Consider the following 21,489-nt stretch of genomic DNA (forward strand, 5'->3'; position numbering starts at 1 on the left):
TAGAACTGCTCATGTGCCTGCAAAAAGAACTATTTCAATCATATACTGTGGGGATCAAAGTAGCCACTGCCCATCACCTCTTTGCATGTTTAAGTACTCCGAACTTCCTTCCTTCCAATCTTGAGCATGCTCAGATCAGTGACTCGTGCTGAAACACAGGGGGCATACTCCTATGAAGGTACATAGTGCTCGGTTTTACAAACTAAGCCCTTTCATTTGTGGAGGGGAAAACACGCCTCGTTTATCAGACATTGGGGAAAACACTGGCTTGGTTGTATGTTTAGTCTGGGGGGAGGGGAGTAGGTTCAGGATGTGGGTGACAACTAAAAGTCTGTCCCAAAGTGGAGAGAAATCATTAATGCACCTTATCCTCTACGACAGAGGAAGGGAGACCTGTGGTCCTTCAGATGTTGCTCGATTCTAACTCACATCAGCCTTAGCCAGCATGGCCAATAGCCAGAGATGGTGGAAATTCTAAAACACCTTTTAAATGCAATGCTATTCATGTGAAACAGCTAGATAGGCAAGTGCTTTCCCTATTATTTCCCACTTCCAGTCGAAGAACTTGACAGAGAGCAGCAGCTTCAAATTATAGGACTGTAGATTTAAGCCAAATGCCAGGAGAAGTTTCTTAACTAATAGGGCAGTTCATGGCCTTGGAAGCGTCTGGAACCTCTTCTTGAAGGTCTTCTGCGGGAAGGTCAAACCATTAGGCAGTGCATTAAGTAGCCTTAGATGGCAGGTGTTGGGCACCATTAAAACACACATTGATGTAATTATGATTTTCTTTTTTTAACGGAGACTGTGTGGCTTTTTTCTCAGGTTGGGTTTGAGATCCTACATTTAATCTGGAATGGTTCATCAGGGCTCTTGCCTGCCCCAGAGCAGAAAACTGGAACTCGGTGGCCAGCTGAGACTTGGTTCATCTCAAAGCAGATAGGCTGATTTTATTGCACTGACAACAAGTCTGACTCTCCCTTTCCGTTATTCTAATTCTGTAGTGCTTCATGGTTGCACTCTGTTTGCATCACACACACAAACACAGGCCCATCAGAGAGAAGCAGTAGGGTTGAATGGCCATGATATTATTATTATTAGCCCTAAACGGCCTCGGTCCAGTATACCTGAAGGAGCGTCTCCACCCCCATCGTTCTGCCTGGACACAGAGGTCCAGCGCCGAGGGCCATTTGGCAGTTCCCTCACTGTGAGAAGCCAAGTTACAGGGAACCAAGCAGAGGGCCTTCTCGGTGGTGACACCCGCCCTGTGGAACGCCCTCCCACCAGATGTCAAAGAGAAGAACAACTACCATACTTTTAGAAGACATCTGAAGGCAGCCCTGTTTAGGGAAGCTTTTAATTTTAATAGATTATTGTATTTTAATATTCTGTTGGAAGCTGCCCAGAGTGGCTGGGGAAATAATATAATAAATTATTATTATATTATTCTTATATGGTGGCTTCTTCCCCAAAGGCACAGCTAGGCCACCTCCCCACTCTCCACCTATAGCAAAAATGGGGAACCTGTGGTCCTCCAGGTGTGGTTGGATGCCAATTCCCATCAGCTCCAGCCAGCAGAGCCAAGGGCCAAAGAGGTAGTCCAACAATATCTGGAGAGCCCCAGGCTCTCCATCCCTGCCCTACAATGTGTGCAGTAAGCCACCAATGGGGAAGTGCTGTAGTTCAGTGACAGAGCATCTGAAGGTCCCAGCTTCAATCTCCTGGCATCTCCAGGTAGGGTTGGGGGGGGGGGAGAGAGAAACCTTATCTGAAATCCAAGAACTCCACTGCCCACCAGTTTAGAGACAATGCTCCGCTAGATGGGCCAGCGGTCTGACTCAAGCAGCCGCCTTTGTTCCTACGCCTGCAGAACAAATGGGTCCAGGTGAGTCAGGTATGAGCTGGAACTTGAGTAATTTTAGTGGGGCACAGTGGAGTGAAATGAGAGAGACTGTAAAGATAAAGGTAAAGGGACCCCTGACCATTAGGTCCAGGCATGGCCGACTCTGGGGTTGCGGCGCTCATCTCGCTTTATTGGCCGAGGGAGCCGGCGTACAGCTTCCGGGTCATGTGGCCAGCATGACTAAGCCGCTTCTGGTGAACCAGAGCAGCACATGGAAACGCCGTTAACTTCCCGCCGGAGCGGTACCTATTTATCTACTTGCACTTCGACATGCTTTCGAACTGCTAGGTTGGCAGGAGCAGGGACCAAGCAAGGGGAGCTCACTCCGTTGCAGGGATTCGAACTGCCGACCTTCTGATCAGCAAGTCCTAGGTTCTGTGGTTTAACCCACAGCGCCGGTGCTCAAGCCCAAATCAGATGGCATTCAAAAGCCGGTGGTGGTGGGTGACCGCAGAGCGGTGTCCTGGGCGATGTGAGCATCCTCGCCTCCAGCTCAGGTGTGCGTAGGAGAGGGGGGAGTGTCCCCGCCTGCTTCTTAAACTGCAGGGGCCCTGCAATCTCCTGCTGGGGGGCGGGGAGGAGGCCACCCGAGGCTGCCTGTAGGCAGACCCTTCCCAAGGCATGAAGCGGTGGCAGGTGGGGGCGGGGCAGGCCGGGGGAGGAGGCTGCCGCGGCGGCGGCGGCGGCTCGCCTGGCTCTTAGCTTAGTTTGGCTCGGCTGCTGCAGGAGATTTCTGGACTGGACGGGGACGACTTGAGCTGCAGAGCGATGGAAGCCCGGAGCAGGGGGTTGCAGGTAAGAGGCGGGCTGCGGTTTGACCTAGAGTGGGTAGGGAGGGGGGGAGGGTTCTGGATCCCTCCCACTCCCCCTCGATTCAACTTTCCACTCCCCGGGGTACGCTGCTGGTGGTGGTTGGGGGCGTTGAAGGGAAGGGGGGCAGAGGCAAGAGTGGGGATATACACACACCAGACTGGCAAATGTGAGCGGGGTGGGGGGGTGGGACAGAGAGAAGATCCCCTCTTCCTTCTCTTCTTCCTGCCCCTTCTCTTCCTCATTCAGCCTTCCAACCCCGGGGTGGGCAGCGAAACCGGGGGTGAGTTAGGGGTGTTCTGAGCCAGTATGGCCAGTGGAGACTGGGGAAGAGGGGGAGTCTCGCCTCCCTCTCTTTTTAAATTTCCCCTCCCCTTTCTCCCATCTGTGGGTACGGAGTCTGTGTTTGTGTGTTTTATTGTGCGAAGCCGGGAGCAGAGCCTCTTCCTCCTTTTCCATCTCTCCCCCCCCCCCGGCTTTTTTTGCCTCTCTGCTGGAGCGCCTCAAAAAACGCCAGCCCAGCTTTCGAGTCCAAGACTCCCTGGCCAGCCTGCTTGCTTGTGTGTGAGCAAGTAACCCCAGCCTCTGAGTAACCCATGGAGTGAGCGGGCTGAGGAGCGGAGTGCTGTTCATGGTGGGATCTTATATATATGTAAATAAATAAATAAATCCTGGTTAATTAATCTGTGATAACTGCTCCATTACTTAATGATCCCTAACACAGATTAGAATCTTCGCTCAGCCCCGCTAAACATGCAATGTCCCTGATTACGAGGAAGGAAGTGTAGTTGAAGCTATCAGGGCAACTGATAGCTCTCTCTCTCTCTCTCTCTCTCTCTCTCTCTCTCTCTGTGTGTGTGTGTGTGTGTGTGTGTGTGTGTGTGTGTGTGTGTGTGTTTGAGAGTGAGTGTGTAGCTTTCTTCCACACAGACCAAGAAATCTGTGTAGCATTTTAGGAAAGGCAAAATGCCACAGCAAACTGAAAATTCACATACTGTATTTGGAAACCAGCAATATTACTATGTACTCTAACCTGGTGTCTTTCAGAATTTTGACCTTCAGGAAATGCCTTTTTTTCCTTCCACACAGCTTCCACGGAGCCCTTAAGTGCAAGTTTGTGTGGGTGGGTTGGGGGGACTATGGGGGAACCTTGTTTCCAACAGAGGAGACAGCCGCAGTACTCTGAGCAGCGCCGGGCAGTTCCATATACCTGCCCTGTTAATTTCCCACAATGCCCCAGACATAATAGGACTCCAGAGCATTGTGGGAAATTGAAACAGTGGCTAGCCGGGGTTCTTTTTTTTTTAAAAAAAAAAAGAGGTGTTAACCGTGAACCTTCCTGGAGCACTGGGGGCCTGGCAACCGTGGAAAGCCGGTGGGAGCTGTTCTTAAGTGTCACTGCACACTGCAGAGGATTTTGGGGCACATTCTAACAATTCATAGTCTGGCCAGGTGAGCCTTGCCATGGTTTGTTGGGACAGAGACTGCTCACAAGTGGTGAACTGAGGGTCTGCCTGCCGGTTGTACATCGACGGGAAAATTGGCATTGGTGGGCAAGCTGCCCTTCAGCAAAGCATTGCATGGGGTTGGACTAGATGGCTCTTGGGGTCCCTTCCAACTCTACAATGCTATGATTCTATGAAAACTCAGCTACCGTTACTGAGTTTCCCATTGAGAAATCCCTGATAGACCTTCAGCAAAGAACGTGAGAGCCACTGCTCCGCTCAGCATTCCATGCGACATGGGTGGTACTGGAATAATGGGATGCAAGGTTGTGCAACTCTTCAGAAGTATCGGGACGGATTGTACCCAATTAACAAAACAAAACACTACGCATTTGCAAAGGCTCCCTAGCCATCTTTTGTTTGTGTTGACGATTTGAATATTATATTTTTATACTCCTCGGAACAGTCCCCGCTCCAGGTCATTGACTGGTGGTCCCAGTTTTCGAAGCCTTCCCCTGTAGCAAGCAGATCAACTCAGCGCATTCTTACGAAATTATTTGCTCTGTGGGGAGATTTGGGCAGTGCAACAGCTCTCTGCTTGCGGCACGAGGAGGACTAGAGCAGGACCGGTGTCAGGCTTGGGAAGACCCTTGGCAGGGGGGCCCTACCCCACCCCACCCCACAACCCGACACTTGCACACACAATGAAGGGCAGGCTCCAGTCCTGCTTTGTGATGGTGACAGCGCCTCTGTGCTTTTGCTGCTGCCACTGCTGTTTTAATGGCAGCAGTGGTGCTCCCTGCCTCAACGCCAAGCTCCAGACAGAGGCACTTTTGATGGGATATAAGCTTCACTGCTTTCTATGGTGGTCACCTGTGGTTGTAAGCTACCCCAAATGGAGTTCCCTTTGTGACTCACAGATCTATTAAATTTGCACATTTTAGACTACAGATCAACGAAATCCAAATCAGGGTGCCAACATGAATAAAATATGGGGAGTAGATAAGCCCAGCCCTGTATAGTCGATCACAATACACCATTTGAATGGCAATGCCCATCAGTGGGAGGGCAGCCTTCTCAAATATTTTATTGGGAAGGGGCCCGAAAGGACCTTGGCCCCTAGGAGTTGGCTCCTGTGACCCATAGTATAGGCTGGAGCATTACCTTTTCGACGACTTAAAAGGGCTGTTGGGAGAGGAGTGTGGCTCTTCTTCAAAAGTGCTGCTGAAGAATATCCTTGTTGAGAGCAGAGACAGTGGCAGAGAAATCTGCGGCTGCTATTGCCACAAATGAAACTGGATTCGGACCTGGTGGTGGGATTTAGGGAAAGTGAGGGGCCCCATCACCAGCCCTGTGTCAAGGTCCATGCAAAATCCGGCATTGGCTCTGCCGCAATCCTCCGTTTGCCACAAGCAGATCGCAAGGTGCACTGCCCACTGTTGAAAAGCACCTGGGGGTTGGATCAATGGGGAGGGGGGTGAATGGCAGCATGACTGGGTCAGGTCAGTGAGGGACCCTTCCAAATTCTTGGGGGCCCTGGCCAGTGACTGATATAGTTGACTGCTGGCACCAGGCATGGACTGACAGTATGCCTTGATAGGGCTGGTCATTCGGGTGCAAAGTGTTCAAAACAGGAGCCTTGCATTTTATTCCACACTCTGTAACGTCTAGGACAGCTTACCCATGTCATGACACGGTGGTGTTGTGGTTTCCCCATCCCACATCATTAGTGGGAAAATGTACGACACTGTGACATCCAGTTACAGGTAAATTGTCCTAGGCATTATGGAAAGCAGGGTGGGCAGGGAACTGGACAAATCGTTGCCATTGCTGGCTGCAACTGTGCATTTAAGCCCACTTGTAGTTTTGGCATAAGGCACCATCACAAGCTATGTTAAAAATGCAAAGTCTGAATTGAAATCAAACCAATAGTTTTCACCAAAGGAAAACAAAAGGGCATTCTTGTTAGATAAGCTTAAAACAGAACACCACTGCTGAGATTGGAGCACGTTTCTGCTATGTGATTAGGTATAACTTTACTGCAGGAAAAGGATCTCTCCATCTCTCAAACACATTCATGTTTCCCTGGTGATGGTCGTAGTAGCAGAGGACAATAATAATTGTGGAATAAATACGGGACACAAATTGCAAATGAGGCATGCTAGTAGCCACAATGCCCATGTTCCACCTCCTCTTTTTAAAATAATAATTATTATTATTAAATTTTCCATTTTAACAATCCAATAAAACCACATAAAAATATTCCAAATCATAATACAATTCAAAAAACCAATTTTTATATCTTTGGCTGACTTCCCATGCTCTGAAGTTCAGATGAGGCATGCTAGTAGCCACAATGCCCATGTTCCACCTCCTCTGTCTTCTTGTATTCTGATGCTCTTCTGCAGTATGTTCCCCACACCCATGCTCAAGAACACACATTTCTCCAGAAAATGATGTGTCCTGGGCACGGTTCGAAGTTAGCCAGGCACCAGGTACATTTTGCGACTGGGGATTGGTAGATTGCAAGCACTTCGAGAAGTCTTGGCACCACATGTGACGACTTGAGACTCCAGAAGAAAATTGCCGCCACTGACCACTGAGGGCGCAGGAGGAGAAATGCTTCTATGCCCTGCATGCAAGTGAGATAGCTGGCTGCTCCTTTCCCTTTGCTGTTTTGCCTCCCCACCCCCCAAAAGCATGCGTGTTCAAATCTAGCACAACACTTTACATAACAATAAAATAAAATTATAATATAATATAATTAATATACAGTGGTACCTTAGTTCTAGAACGTCTCCGTTGACAAACATCTCAGAAAACCCAGAAGTAAATGCTTCCATTTTCGAACATGCCTCAGACGGCGAATGGTTTCCACTGCGTGTTTTTCCATTTTATCAATTGAATTTGCAGACAGCCCTTTGCGCCTTGGTTTTCAAATGTTTTAGAACTCAAACGGTCTTCCGGAATGGATTACGTTTGAGAACCAAGGTACCACTGTAACTAAAATAAAATAAAATAAAATAATAATGTCAGCATTTGTAAATATCAATTATTCAATTGACTTATGGTTTTGGCCACAATTGCAGGGGCCGAACCCCATTTACATTTGTGGTGTCCAGTTAAGAATTGTTATTAAAAATGTGATATCAACAATGTATCGCTGATGTGAACTGTATATTAGTTCATGTGTTTCAAAAATATAAATAGAAAGTTTGGCAGAATTGGGGGGGCAGAATAATGCGACTAGACATTGTGTTGTGGTGCCCATAACCTAGGTTCCAGAGGCCCAATAGCTTTTCAAGCACTGGCCTGGGTCCTGCTGCTGTATTAACATCTGGAATCTGGAGCAGTATGGGCAGGGCAGATCCCATGGGTTCTTTCCACTTGATTGTCAGACACTTTCCTGGCTGAGACACAACTGGGCAGAAAGGACCCAAATATTTGGCTCTGGCTATGTGATTGCTGGTATTCATACATATATTGTAGCAGCACAAGAAGACTGTTGGGGAAGGGGATCCCACAGTGATGTAAGCATGTGTGAATGGTGTCCCCCTTGTTTGAAGGACAACTAAGTATAATAGGCTCCACAAACATGGATGGAGCTTCCAAACATTCCTGTGAAGCCATGGGATGAAGTCATAGGAAATGTCACCTCATTGTTTTGCTAACATAGAGTTATAGGTGGGTTCCAAAATATAATTTGTGCCTTTGAACACATTTCCCCCCCATGCCATATCTCAGTTCTGGAACATATGAATTAGCAATGTGCAGAGTGTCTCTCTCTCCCTCTGAGTAACCATGGTCTTTGATGTGCCCTGATACTTCTGGGGTTTAGTGGCGACATCATCCAGGTCAGAGGTATGGCTTTCAAGTAGACCGAAGCCCCAGCACCTCTCTCCTTCCTCAAGATGAAAGCAGCAGGCATCTCCCAATTTCCACAGACGAATTAATGCATTTTGTGGTGTGCATAATCCACACACATCCATTATTCCTTTGAGCAAATATAGCTGGCATAATTCCCCCCAACATATATTCATTCTGAATTCAGACAGGAATTAATGAATGCAAATCAACAATGGCAGTTATTTTTATACCTTGGGAAAGATACCCTTTTCTGAGGAGAACTTCGAGCCCATCCAATGCTGTCAAAAGCATGAATATGTGAGAGGATGATTATAGTTTGCAGGCCCCCTTGGCAAAGGAATGTGGCAAAGTGCCTGAAGAAGCCATGAGTTGACTTCAGGTCTTGTGCAGTCAAATATATATATATATATAGAATAGAATTCCCCCTGTGTTCCACCAATGTGCTTTATGTTTGCAAAAGAACGATGCATATTCAAGATCTCTTACTAGTTTATTTGTATTAAGTAAAAGGTAAAAAGATAAAGGACCCCTGGTTAAGTCCAGTCAAAGATGACTATGGGGTTGCGGCGCTCATCTCGCTTTCAAGCCAAGAGAGCCGGCGTTTGTCCACAGACAGCTTTCCGGGTCATGTGGCCAGCATGACTAAACTGCTTCTGGCACAACGGAACACCGTGACGGAAACCAGAGCACACAAAAACGTCGTTTACTTTCCCACTGCAGTGGTACCTATTTATCTACTTGCATTGGCATGCTTTCGAACTGCTACGTTTGCAGGAGCTGGGACAGAGCAATGGGAGCTCACTCCGTGGTGGGGATTTGAACTGCCAACTTTCCAATCGGCAAGGCCAAGAGCAGGCACCCCCAAACTCGGCCCTCCAGATGTTTTGGGACTACAACTACCATCATCCCTGACCACTGGTCCTGTTAGCAAGGGATGGTGGGAATTGTAGTCCCAAAACATCTGGAGGGCCGAGTTTGGGGGTGCCTGCCCAAGAGGCTCAGTGGTTTAAACCACAGCGCCACCCACGTCCCTCATCTGTATTAAGTGATCCCAAGTGTTCACCGTGGCTTAAGAATGTAGGAAGTACTTTCCGTATCAGATCAGAGCGAAAACCAAAATTATTTGCAAGAATACCCGCAAACAGCAGGCATTAGATAGCCCACCAGAAATTAGCCAATGGTGCACTGGTGCACCAAAGACACTCATCACATGTGTGTATGGCTATTATTTGTACACACCCACAAAAAAACCCCAACAACCCAGTTGTTAAAAACTGGATGTGGATCATGGTTGGGAATAGGGACTGGGGCATTTTCAAGGGAAGGTATTATAACGGAAACATGGGAATGTTCAAATTCTTCACGCACATTATCTCAGAAGTCCTTACCACATCTCTGATAGGTAGATCAATATTTACAAATGCGGCAGATTCAGGGGGCTGAGGCTGACAAAAAAATAATGGCTTCCCTAAGTCCACTGAAAGGATTTTATTTGTGGCTGACAGCACAAGATGCTGATTTTAGTGAGATACTGGTTTTCACATATGCACACATACTTAAGTGTGGCGCTGTGTAAGGTTAATGAAATGAAAAGGGGGGGGTGAAATACAGGTGATGGACTCCAGTTCCCAGCATTTCTGACCACTGGCTGATGGGAGTTGGAGTCCAACAATGTGGTTTTTGCCACTTTGGGGCTCCTTTGGGAGCAAGGAGGGGATATAAATTTAATAAATAAATTTAATAAATAGAATTTATTTATATATAGCCACAGCTATAGTTTCTAAAAGAAATGCTTGAGCTGTAGCTTTCTTGTTTGCAGAATTTGGAGTTAACCCGATACATTTTTTTTGTCTTGAGGAAGAAATGTCAAAGTATGGCTCCTCTCCTGCATGTGAGCAAAATCAGCTGCAAAGTTCTCTGTGGAAGTCTAATGGAGAGGAATGTGAGCTGGCCAAGAACGTAGTAGCGGATTCTCCTGCAGGGGTTCAATCTCCTTATCTTTATTAATTTATTGCATAAAATATATTTAAACTGCCCTTCAAACTTATGGATACCAAGCCGGTATGCAGTCAAATTCGCTATGCCAAGATAGAACAACTGGATAGCTCAGTTGGTTAGAGCATAGTGCTGATAACATCAAGGTTGCGGGTTCGATCCCCATATGGGCCAGCTGCAGATTCCCGCATTGCAGGGGGTTGGACTAGATGATCCTCAGGGTCCCTTCCAAACGCCACAATTCTGTGAAACCCACTAGTACAAGGGAAAAACCCCACAAATCTGCCAGTAAAACAGATTTTGAAACACCTGTCTTCCCACTCTGCTGACCTTAATGATTCATGGAAAGTCAACTGTGGATAGACTCTGTGCCCTGAGGTCAGTCTCCTTTAGTACTGACATTGCTTGTTCTGGTTGCTGTTTGCCTCTCATTCACTGGCAAGCTGTAACTTACGAGCAAATTGATTTATTATTTCCTTTTTTTACAAAACTACCGTAAATCTCCACTGCCCTTTTCCCTTGTCGGAAGAAAACTGACAATTCAAAAATGCTCTGAAGCTAACATCTCTCAAACAAGCAGAGCACAGCAGAGCCACATCTCTGCTTTCCATGTTCAGAAAAACTACAGTGGCTTTTGCCTCCCGGAATATGGGTACTGAATATCCTGCACAGGCTAGTGTAATAATGGCAGTGGGTTGCAAATTACCGGTCTATCCCATCTTAATTCAGGGGAGAAGGGAAGTCTAAAAGATTTACAGTTGTTTTAGAGTCATGGTGATTTGTAGTTAAATGAAACAACTACATCCAGTGATTATAAATACCTATAACTTTAGGGATGGAGAACCTGGCTGTTGCAATGGACTCTAGATCCTATAAAGTCATTTCCCAGGGTGTGGCGACTGTCAGCTACTAGGAGCCACAGGTGAGAGCTGAGCGCCACATAATAAATCTTTACAAATAACATCAACCTACCGCTTCCCTCCCAAATCCCTTCTCCTCACTTAAACATATATTGAGTGGTCTCTCATAACACAGTTAACGCTAACCTGTTCCAGATTGTTCAAGGCACAGTTAAGAAAATGCCACCAGCTGTCTGCTTGTTAGCAAAATTACCTCAGGAAGGCTCGCGCCTCGCAGTCGTTCTGCTGCCTGACTTCTGAGGGTGGGACTCTGGAGGCAAAAGCAGATGCCCAGAATTGGTCTGGAAAGCCGAGGAGAACAGTACAGTGTCTTCGTCAATAAACATCAGAACTCTTGTCTTCCATAGGTAATATCCAAACATATGTGAAACAGGGAACAGAAATGCATCATCACTTTTAATATAAGAGCAGACAGGACAACATTTCTATATGTTATGGGTGGGTGTGGACTTAAGAAATGCCCAGAGCCTAAATACATACATAGCAGGGTTACTGATTACAGTGGTACCTTGGGTTAAGTACTTAATTCGTTCTGGAGGTCTGTTCTTAACCTGAAACTGTTCTTAACCTGAAGCACCACTTTAGCTAATGGGGTCTCCTGCTGTTGCCATGCCACCGGAGCACGATTTCTGTTCTCATCCTGAAGCACAGTTCTTAACCCGAGGTACTATTTCTGGGTTAGTGGAGTCTGTAACCTGAAGCGCATGTAACCTGAAGCGTATGTAACCCGAGGTACCACTGTATATGGAAAGAAGCCAGCATCTATCAGGAATGCTGCTTCTCAGTTGTTTGTGTACACCAGCTTTTGCCAACTTAACGCCCTTCAGTCGGTTTGGACTACAACTCCCATCAGCCAGTAAGGGATGATGAAAGTTGTAGTCCCTCCATAACTGGAGGACACCCCCTTGCCTACCACTGAACTAGGGCTTGGGTTCAGTTGTAGTACTTGCATCATGATGGATAGTGCCCTCTCAAGAACTCTCTCTGCATGTGTGCAGAGAGAATTGTCACCAAAAGATAGGCTAGGGAATGTATAATGAGCTGTTCTGAGGTAATTTTAGTCTGTGGGCAGTCAATGGTACCACCAGACAGCACTCTGTAACCAGGCCCTGAAATGTTGTAGGAGATTTTCAGTGTGGGTTAAACAAGACCAATGGTTTATTGAGAGACATGTGTATTATTTGAGATTGTGTATTGGTGTGTTGTGTTCTTTCATCCTAGTGGGATGTTTTATTTGGGTGGGGCGAACTTGAAGTGTGCACTTTGCATAGCACAGTGACAATAAGCCTGTCTTGAATAATCAAAACTGTCCTCATTCTTGGACAGCTGTTTAGCCTAAACATACGGGCTAGCAAGCCAAACTCCTAAACTTTCCCAATTTAATTGGGAGATTGCAGCCCCAAAAGACATTTTTTTGCACTCTGCTCTTGCGTGGGTCCCTTGACGCGCATGGGAGCATGGCCCCAAAAGACACATGTCTTGGAGAGTATGGCAAGCATTGGGTGCTGCCCCATTGGGGCAAATGGGGCACTGCCCCACCAACCTCTGCCTACTCTCAGCCTGCTCCCACCTGTCTGCTTTCTTATTTACAACGAGTCCAGCAGGCAGCCCTGTCTGTCAACTGCCTCCTCTTTAGTTTTGATGTTGCCTTTGTATAACTCAGCAGGGAGAAGAACTGGAACCAAACTAGAATTAGTTGGTTCTGCCTCCTGTTGGCTCTGGATCCAACTACTGTTGGCCTCTCTGCCTTCCTCCCTACCCTACCAAAGAAGCACCAGTCACTAGTGCAAGCAAGTGAGCACCAAAGAGATAAAAACTTAACTTCAGTGTGAATATACATAGGATCAGACTGTCAACGTTCAAGGAAATATAACTTTTAAAGCTCATGTTCAGAGTTACAACAGATCTCTGCTGGTCCTATGCAGGCACAGTGAATGATGAAAATTTACCAGGAATTAGCCTCCCTTGGAAGAAGAGATCACTAGAGACTTACGGGCAATTCAATGCACAATTACTTGGAAGTACTGTAAGCTCCACTGGCCTCAGTGGAACTACTTTCTGGGTAAAGATGCATAAGATGGTAATACAGTTCAGTGTCCAAGTGTTGACTGTTGAAGGCCAACTTGAAAGCCCCTCCCTCTCTCTCTGTTTAGGGTTTTATTTTTACCTTTAAACCAGATATTGGCTGGACAGCCATTCAAACAGAGGAGCTATCCTCTGCAAGGTGGCACTGTGGTCTAAACCACAGAGCCTAGGGCTTGCAGATCGGAAAGTCGGCGATTCGAATCCCTGCGACAGGGTGAGCTCCCGTTGCTCAGTCCCAGCTCCTGCCCACCTACCAGTTCAAAAGCATGTCAAGTGTAAGTAGATAAATAGGTACCACTCCAGCGGGAAGGTAAACGGCGTTTCCGTGTGCTTCTCTGGTTCACCAGAAGCAGCTGAATCATGCTGGCCACATGACCTGGAAGCTGTGTGCGGACAAACGTAGGCTCCCTTGGCCTACAGAGCGAGATGAGCGCCGCAACCCCAGAGTCACCCATGACTGGACCTAATGGCCAGGGGTACCTTTACCTTTATCCTCTGCAGAGGACAACACCTGGCCACCCGAATGCTTTCAGATCCCCAGAGTCATTCTTCCCTAAGTTGTTTTTATCATTTAGCTCACACTCTGCCTCTCCTCTTCAGTCTGGAGTCACTTTCCAACGTCAGAAAAATGCTTCTTTAGTTACCTCTCACACAAAGACTTTCCCATCAGCTTCATTCTCTCCATCATTCTCTCTGGTTCAGAATATTTCAGAAATATCTCCAATAATTTCCCTGCCATTAGCACCATTAAGGAGCCATCAGCAACTCATCTCAAGTCATCCTTTGTGCAGTCCTGTAGCTGATTGTGTGTGTGTTTGTTTCTGTGTGAGAGAAAAAGGCTTGCTGGCCCATTATGCTTCCATGTGGCCTACAGATCTGCAATTTTGGACGAATGCAGCCCAAGATGTCAGATTATTAGAAAAATCTGGAAGCTGGACATGTATACACTTCTACATTGATTGGGGTGGTGACTGTTAGTGTATGTCATAAAGGAAGAGTAGCAAGAAATCTGACTCGCATATGGTCTGAACCACTGAGATTATAAGAAAAAGTGGTACCTGGACTTTTTAGAACCTTTCCCCAGATACCATTTTCTGTTTGGAGCAATATTATTAGCAGTACCAGGAGCAATGATAGTACGTTTATATACTGCTTAATGCCAAAATAGGTTCCTAAACCGTTTACGAAGTGCACTGAGATCATCTGGCCCAAGCTCTTTCCCTCTTGATCCTGGAGTTGGTAATTAAGGGCTAGGATTTTGGGGAGAGGGGAGGAGAAAGAACAGCAGACACCATGTATCTCTTTTTTCTTTCTCTCTCTCTGATGCTGGCATGCAGCTTAGAAACAATGACCTCTTCTGTGAAAGAAATTATCTTCCAGCGGTAGTGGAAAGAGAGATGAAATGTGGTGGTGGAGGAGGGAATGATTAACAGGGCAAAAACAAGTTATTTGCCTCCCCCTCATTCTTCCTGGAGATTTCTGAACAGTTACAGCTTGCTTACAAGGCAAGCGAGATGCTTAAATGGTGTCTGCACTGCCGTCGTGAAAAACGATTTAACATTTTTGCTTCTGAATGCAATGTTCCCTTGTTTCCCCCATAGGGTGTGCTTCTTTGAGTCTCGCCCACAGTTATATTTACACATGCTTCTGAGGCATTTCTTTCTATTTGGGAGCCGGGTTAATCCCCTTTTTTGCCTCTGTCCTCCATTTTACTGGGTGGGTGGGCAGAGTTGTTTTAAACTGACACAGGAACAAGTCTTGCAGCTGCTCTCAACCACAGACTCCCACATGCCCGCGTATTGTGTTATGCACCTGAATGGGGTTTACGTGGTGCCTAGGGGTTGGGACTGGGAGTCTGGCCCTACCCCTGGTATCAGACGGCTGCCCAGGGGTATCTGCCCAGTGAGTGCAGGCATTTGAAAAGGAGCTATCTGCACAGGATCTGCTATTCATGCCTAGAAGCTCCAGGTCCACACTCAAAACAAGGGTGCGATGGGGCTCTTTTAAACAGAGTTTGGATGATCACCTGTCAAGGACGCTTTAGCTGTCCTTTATGCATTGCAGGGGGTTGGACTAGATGGCCCCGGGGTCCCTTCCAACTCTACAGTTCTATGATGCCATGTTGCAAGTGGGGCTAACTCAGTCATGTGACCCTTCAGGCATGTAATATGCATATGAAGAGGGCTGCACTCTGCCTGACTTGTGATTTCCTGAGGCCTCCCTCTGTCTTTCTGTGAATTCAACTCCCAACAACATCCCGTAAGATCACAGTTTTGTTCACTTCGCAAACTCATGTCCCATTGGAAAGCTAGGGTGTTCCCCCAAATATGTAGAAGCCTCTGACTGATTTTGGAGGGCTCTGCTCCACCTCCAGGCTGATGTAAACTCAAGCACCTAAGTAACTTAGTAGATAGTATATCATCCTTTGTCTATTGACCTGCACTTGTAAGATAAGGTAAAGGTTAAGGTACCCCTACCCGTATGGGCCAGTCTTGACAGACTCTAGGGTTGTGTGCTCATCTCACTCTAGAGGCCGGGAGCCAGAGCTGTCCGGAGACACTTCCGGGTCACGTGGCCAGCGTGACAAGCTGCATCTGGCGAGCCAGCGCAGCACACGGAACGCCGTTTACCTTCCCGCTGGTAAGCGGTCCCTATTTATCTACTTGCACCCGGGGGTGCTTTCGAACTGCTAGGTGGGCAGGAGCTGTGATCGAGAGACGGGAGCTCACCCCGCCGCGGGGATTCGAACCGCTGACCATGCGATCGGCAAGTCCTAGGCGCTGAGGTTTTACCCACAGCGCCACCCGCGTCCCTCACTTGTAAGATACAATACCCCAAACCCACTTCTTCCACTGTACATTAAATGCTTTCTTCTTCTTTTTTAACATCTTTATTGAAAGCTCAAAAATTACATAATTATATGTGCACTAAACATGGTGAGACTTAAATAAAAAAGAGAAAGAGAGAAAGAGAAACAGAGCCCACGTGGAAGGGAAAATAAAGGGGGGGGGACACTCAAAACTGTATATTTTACAAGATTATTATTGTACTTCACCAGATCTTAACCTATTACAGTATTTGTAAGAATGGATTCCAAATATCATTGAATTAGTCCATGGCAAGTCTGCGTTTATATGCAAGTTGTTCATATGTTGCGAGTTTGTATAAGTCTTTTTTATTTTTCCATTTTATCGGTATCAGTCTTTTTGCTGTCGTAAGGGCACGGAGAGTCTACTTATATTGCCCTTTTGTAAGGTTCCATGTGCTGGGTATATAATTCAAGAGGATATTTGGCTCGGTAAATGTAAGGTTGTTCTATACAGTTTTGTTGATGGTTTCAGTTACTTTCTGCCAAAAACCTTTCACTATAGACAATGGAAAAACATATGTGTTAACTTCCGGGTTGGCGCCATAACCGAATGGCGGATTCCCTCCAAGCTCCGGAGGGAATCTGCTCGACAGGGGTCGGGTCCTGCTGCGCCGGCTACGCGGGGACCCTCAAAAACCACGGGCGCGGAAGCCCGTGGACCTGGTGACTCGGCGGGCACCGTTTGCGCCCCCCTGACCCGCGAAGGAGCCTTTTTAAAGGCTACGGAGCGGGGGACGGGGAGCGGCGCGGTGCTGTGAGTCTTCTGCTTCCCCTGCCGAGCGAAGCCACATGCCATTCGACGGAGAGCGCTGACTTCTTCTTCTGAAAATTTGGACTAAAATCTAAAAACAACAACCCATGAGTAATTTGGAAATTGGACTAAAAATTTTGTTGGATTCGGTATGAGCGGGGGAGGTGCAAAAAGGAAGTCCGTCCCCCCCCCATTGTATACAATTTAAAGCAAGGATTTGACAACTAAGGTCGAGAGAAGAGCCTTTTCTTTATTGGATAAAAGTTATTAATTGCACGGATTGATAGCATAAGTAATTGTGCTGGAGGATAAGAGCTAATTTTTTGAGTTAAAGTGCCACCCATCCCGGGACCGGGAGTGATCCGCGAGAGGAGCCTGCTGAGGAGACATAGAAGATTTTGACAGCTGTCAAATTAGCTGTCAAAGTCGGAAAAAATAGAGAACTTTGTTTCTGATGTTCTTGCCGGTTACATTAGATACATTATAGTTATAAGTTGTTGAAAATAAAGAAGAACTGAAACAAATTAACTTGACTTTTGGGTTGGAAGTGAAAGGAATATTGAACAACCAGAATCCCTCTAGAGGGGGTTCAGGGAAATTACAAGAATGGAAATAGGTCGGAAAATACTAGCTGACCTGGACGAGGTTGATTTTCTCTTGGGAAAGTTGTGTAAGTTGCAAGAGCAAGGTCATGTTTTGTCTACAAGTGCCATAACTTCGAAGCCAACAGCAAATGAATCTACTGAGTTAGAAAAGAACTTGATGTACAAAACCAGGCAGCTGAACAAGAAAAGAAACTTGAGAAAACTGAGGAAGTGGAAGAAGGGATATACGCTGAACAGGAGGAACAGGAAGGAGGGGCTGCAATGCTGCAGAAGGCAAAGGAGAGCCGGAGGCCTGTCAAAATGGATATAAAAGAAAATAAGGACTGGATGAGGGAAATTTGGTTTGAATTTTAAAATGAGGAATGGAAAGATCTCCTTTTGTGGGGATCTGAAGATCTATGGACTATAAATTTGATCAAGGTGGAAGTTGGAGCCTTTGGGTTATTTGGACTTAAAAGAATTAAGAAACAAGATTTGAGCTCCACCTTTAACCATGGAGGTCTGGCTGGAAGGAACATGGACATTATAGGGATAGTGCCCCTCCGAGACTTGGTGTTAAATATAAAGGACGTCCAAAGAAACCGGCAGAGAGAGACTGAGAGAGATTTAAGGGCCTCAGACATGAGGTCGCCAGGCTGATAGTAGATGGACTAATGGACAATGGCCCGGGGATCGAAACCGGGGAAGGGAGGGTGGGGGTTTGGAAATCCGAAGGGTGTCTGATTCTTTCTACTCTTTTTTTGTGTGTGTGTTGTCATTAGTATAAAAATGGGGAATTCGTGGAAGGGAAACTGGGTCGACCTTAGAAAAAGTGTGTAAGCATAAATGATTGATGTATATAAGTTAAAAGTTGATATATAAATTGAATTAAATATAATAACAAATTAAGGTTAAAAATTTAGGGATAAGAACTTGTTGAACAAATATTTGGACATGGAATACAAGAAGGGGAGGCGAGGGGAAGTTCTGGAAAAAAGTTATTGAAAATATGGACTGTAAAGGTTGAATCTTTTTTTTTCTTTTTTTCCTTTTTATTATTTTTTGCTTTTTGTATTATTTGAAACTCTAATAAATATTATTTTAAAAAAACCAAACATATGTGTTAAAGAAGCATTATCCCTATTGCGTCTCCAACAATGGGATCCAGTATATTCTAAATATTCTTGTTTTGTTGTTTGAGCCTCAATTTAAGATTTGAGCCCAGTGCTTTCTCACAACCTGGCCAACCCATCCATGGAAATGCTTCAGAAAGACGGCCTTATCATTTAGGCAGGTTCATGTGGGAGCAAGGAAGATTCTTCTTAGACTTAGAGGATTTACGTTGCTGGGAGCAGCCTTGTGTTGACAACTTGTGACCAGGAACTGCATGCAGATGAGTGAGTGGGCTGGCAGAGGAACGGAACGTTGTGTCCCAACTCCAGCATCCTTCTCGGTTTCCATGCTAGCTCCGAAGGCAGGGAAGTCTCTTCTTCCTCTATGACCAGTGTGAAAATGCAGAGCGGGGCGAGGGGAGTGTGGTGACCTGACCCTCCTTTCCCAGCCCATCTGGTGGAAGTTGGCTTTTTTGTTTGTTTGTACACTTGCTTGCTAGCTAGCCTAGTAGACTGCATTTCAGTGCTGGGCATGAAGAAGGAAGAGGCTTCACAGAATCTAAAATGCTCATGGACACTTCAACAAGTAATAAAACATTCTGACCTCCTCTGCTGTGTACATTTAAGGCAGCGTTATTCCACTTTAAGCAGGCGTGGCTTCCCTCAAAGAACCATGGGAACTGTAGCTTGCTGGACTTTGTTGAGAGACTCCTCTTCCCCTCACAGAGCTACAATTCTCAGAGTTCTCTGGGAAGAGGGGTCGATTGTTAAATCACACTGGAGCCTGTAGCTCTGTGAGGGCACTAGGTGTCTCCTAGCAACCCTCAGCACCCTTAATAAACTACAGTTCCCAGGATTCTTTGGGGAGAGCCATGACTGTTTAAAGATACTGCTTGAAATCTCTAGTGCAGACGAGGCCTTAGTGGGCATCACATTTTTGTATGTGGTCTCTCTGTGTTTGTGTGCTATCTCTACTTTTTCTACTAGTCCAGAGCACTATCTTTTTAAAAAGAAAGAAAGAAAGAAAAGAAAGCTTTTAGGACTAGGACTAAAAGCCTTAATTGCCGTGATTAATTGCAGATTAAAAGTGTGGGCTGTTAATCACAGTAGTACCCCATGGGGTGGGGTGGGAGAAGGAGCTAATGGCAGTGTTGCTAAACAAGCACTATGCATTGCTTGGCTGAAGGTTTCCCACACAATGAATTATTTGCCTGTGCCACTTAGTAAAGAGAAACTCTTCTCTCCATCCTCGCCACTAAATAGCTTGGAAATACCACCTGAACTGAGGCTGCACCACAATACCTTTGAAGCACATTCAAGGCACATTCCTTACCTCAAAGGATTCTGGGCACTGTAGTTCGTTAAGGGTTGCTGGTGATTGTGACTCTGGGAGGGGTAAACTACATTGCCCAGAATTCTATGAGGGAAAGAATGTGCTTTAAAGATGCGGCGTGCCTATGGTACCTGAGATAGTTGTTTGGAATTTCAGGTGATATAACCGCACAGTTGCTCTCAGTACCATTCACCACAAGGAGGCAGCTTAAGGTCCAAATTAATGTGGTAGAAGATAAGGCTCAGTAAAACAGTTCTGGACATAGATACAGACATATACAGATACTTACATGTGCAAAGAATCTCCGTTGCTCCAAATAAACTGCAGTAATTCAAGATGTAACATGGACAGGTAATACCAACAGACTGACAACTCACAGACATACATTAATCACAGATATAGTCAGGGTACTCGGCCTTTGACATAGCAACTGGCTTGGCTGACCTTGCTCCTGTGATTAGCTCATCCACTGAGTTATTTTCAGCTCATGAATGAAATCAACCCCTTCTCATGTTCATTTATTCCAACAGTAGTGACATATTGATTTTTAAGCAGATAATTAACTAAATAAGCATTTGTTGTGTACAACTATGGGCCAGTGTAGATGGTACAATAAATATGTGGCTGCTGAGAGTGTTTTCTGAATATAGGGAAAGCCAAATGTGTCACTTTCAATTTCTCATATTTCTAATCTTAAATTCAGTCTTCCACATTTCCTCATCAGGTTGCAATTTTATTTTTAAAAAACGTCTTGAAGATTTATCAGTGTTTAGTCTTTGTTTTCCTAATGTACAGTTGTTTGAATGCAATTTTGCCTAATTTTTGCAAAGCAGTTTCCTCTAATGTATGCTATTTTCACTACTATGTGCATTTTTCTGCACACTTTGGTATATGCTTTATTTGTACACATTGCTTGGCCAGAGAACTGCACTGCAAAATTTCAAGAAGTGTGAATTTCAATGGATGGTTCTTGTCTACTTGGGAAAGTGCAGATTAGGTAGGTTCGCATTTAAATGCGAACTGAATTAAATTTCTGCCCCATCCCTAGCTGTATATGTATTAGGTGTGTATGTGGTCTGTATATCTGTATAAATTGTGTGTGCATGAGTGAATATGCTTTGACCACACCCACTGCTGCCATGATCCCCCAGAGGGTGGTTAATCATCAAATGTGGCCCCAAGGCAGAAAATGTTAGCCATTCCTGTACCAGACATCAATGAGGGAGAGCTAAATGAACTTTTGTCATAGTTTTGCTGGCAGCCATGTGTTTAATATAAAGTGCAAAGACAAGCACCAGATTCTCTGGTGGCCTGCTGGAATGCAGAGTTAACCAGGGCTATTGGCTGTCTGGCTCTGAAGTGTCCTCTCTGATTGCATGGTTTTCCCAGAGCTGAGGACGATGAAACAATCGCTGAGACGGTTAGAGCACCGGTGAAGGAAAACTCATTCTGAATCAGACTGAAAATGGGTTAGAGCTCAATGTCGAGCCTACCACGTGGTGATAGCGACAGAGAAGAGGACCTTATTTGCCACCTCTATTGCATCTGCAGAAAACAGCAGGTGGTCTTTCAGATGGTCCGCAATCTAACAGAACCACATTCACCATCGGGATCTTGTAAGGACCCCAAGATCTCCTGCAATGATTTTGCAAAGTTTTTTTGCAGATAAAGTTGCTCAGATTCGGAAAGAGGTAGATTCCACCGTGGTAGTGGGGCCAGGGCAGGAGAGTGCTAGAGTCCTGTCTGGTCAAGTTGCATGGGATCAATTCCAATCTGTTACCTCTGAGGATATGGACAGGCTGCTTGGATGAGTGAAAC

At 45.9% G+C, this 21,489-nt stretch overlaps 1 protein-coding gene across 2 annotated transcripts in view; it reads left to right on the plus strand.

Annotated features, from left to right (window-relative positions):
• The first annotated feature begins 2,576 nt into the window (after positions 1–2,576).
• LOC309355113 (corticotropin-releasing factor receptor 1) overlaps positions 2,577–21,489 on the plus strand; it is a 69,351-nt gene continuing 50,438 nt past the window's right edge. Inside the window, exon 1 of one of the 2 annotated variants that reach the window (XM_081885646.1) lies at positions 2,577–2,695. In XM_081885646.1, the coding sequence (XP_081741772.1) occupies positions 2,669–2,695 (27 nt within the window). In that variant the 5' untranslated portion in view covers positions 2,577–2,668. The remainder of the gene's footprint in view (positions 2,696–21,489) is intronic. The other variant, XM_081885649.1, reaches the window with a different exon arrangement.

The sequence above is a fragment of the Podarcis melisellensis genome (assembly GCF_964234715.1).
Source record: "Podarcis melisellensis genome assembly, chromosome: 13".
NCBI lineage: Eukaryota > Metazoa > Chordata > Lepidosauria > Squamata > Lacertidae > Podarcis > Podarcis melisellensis.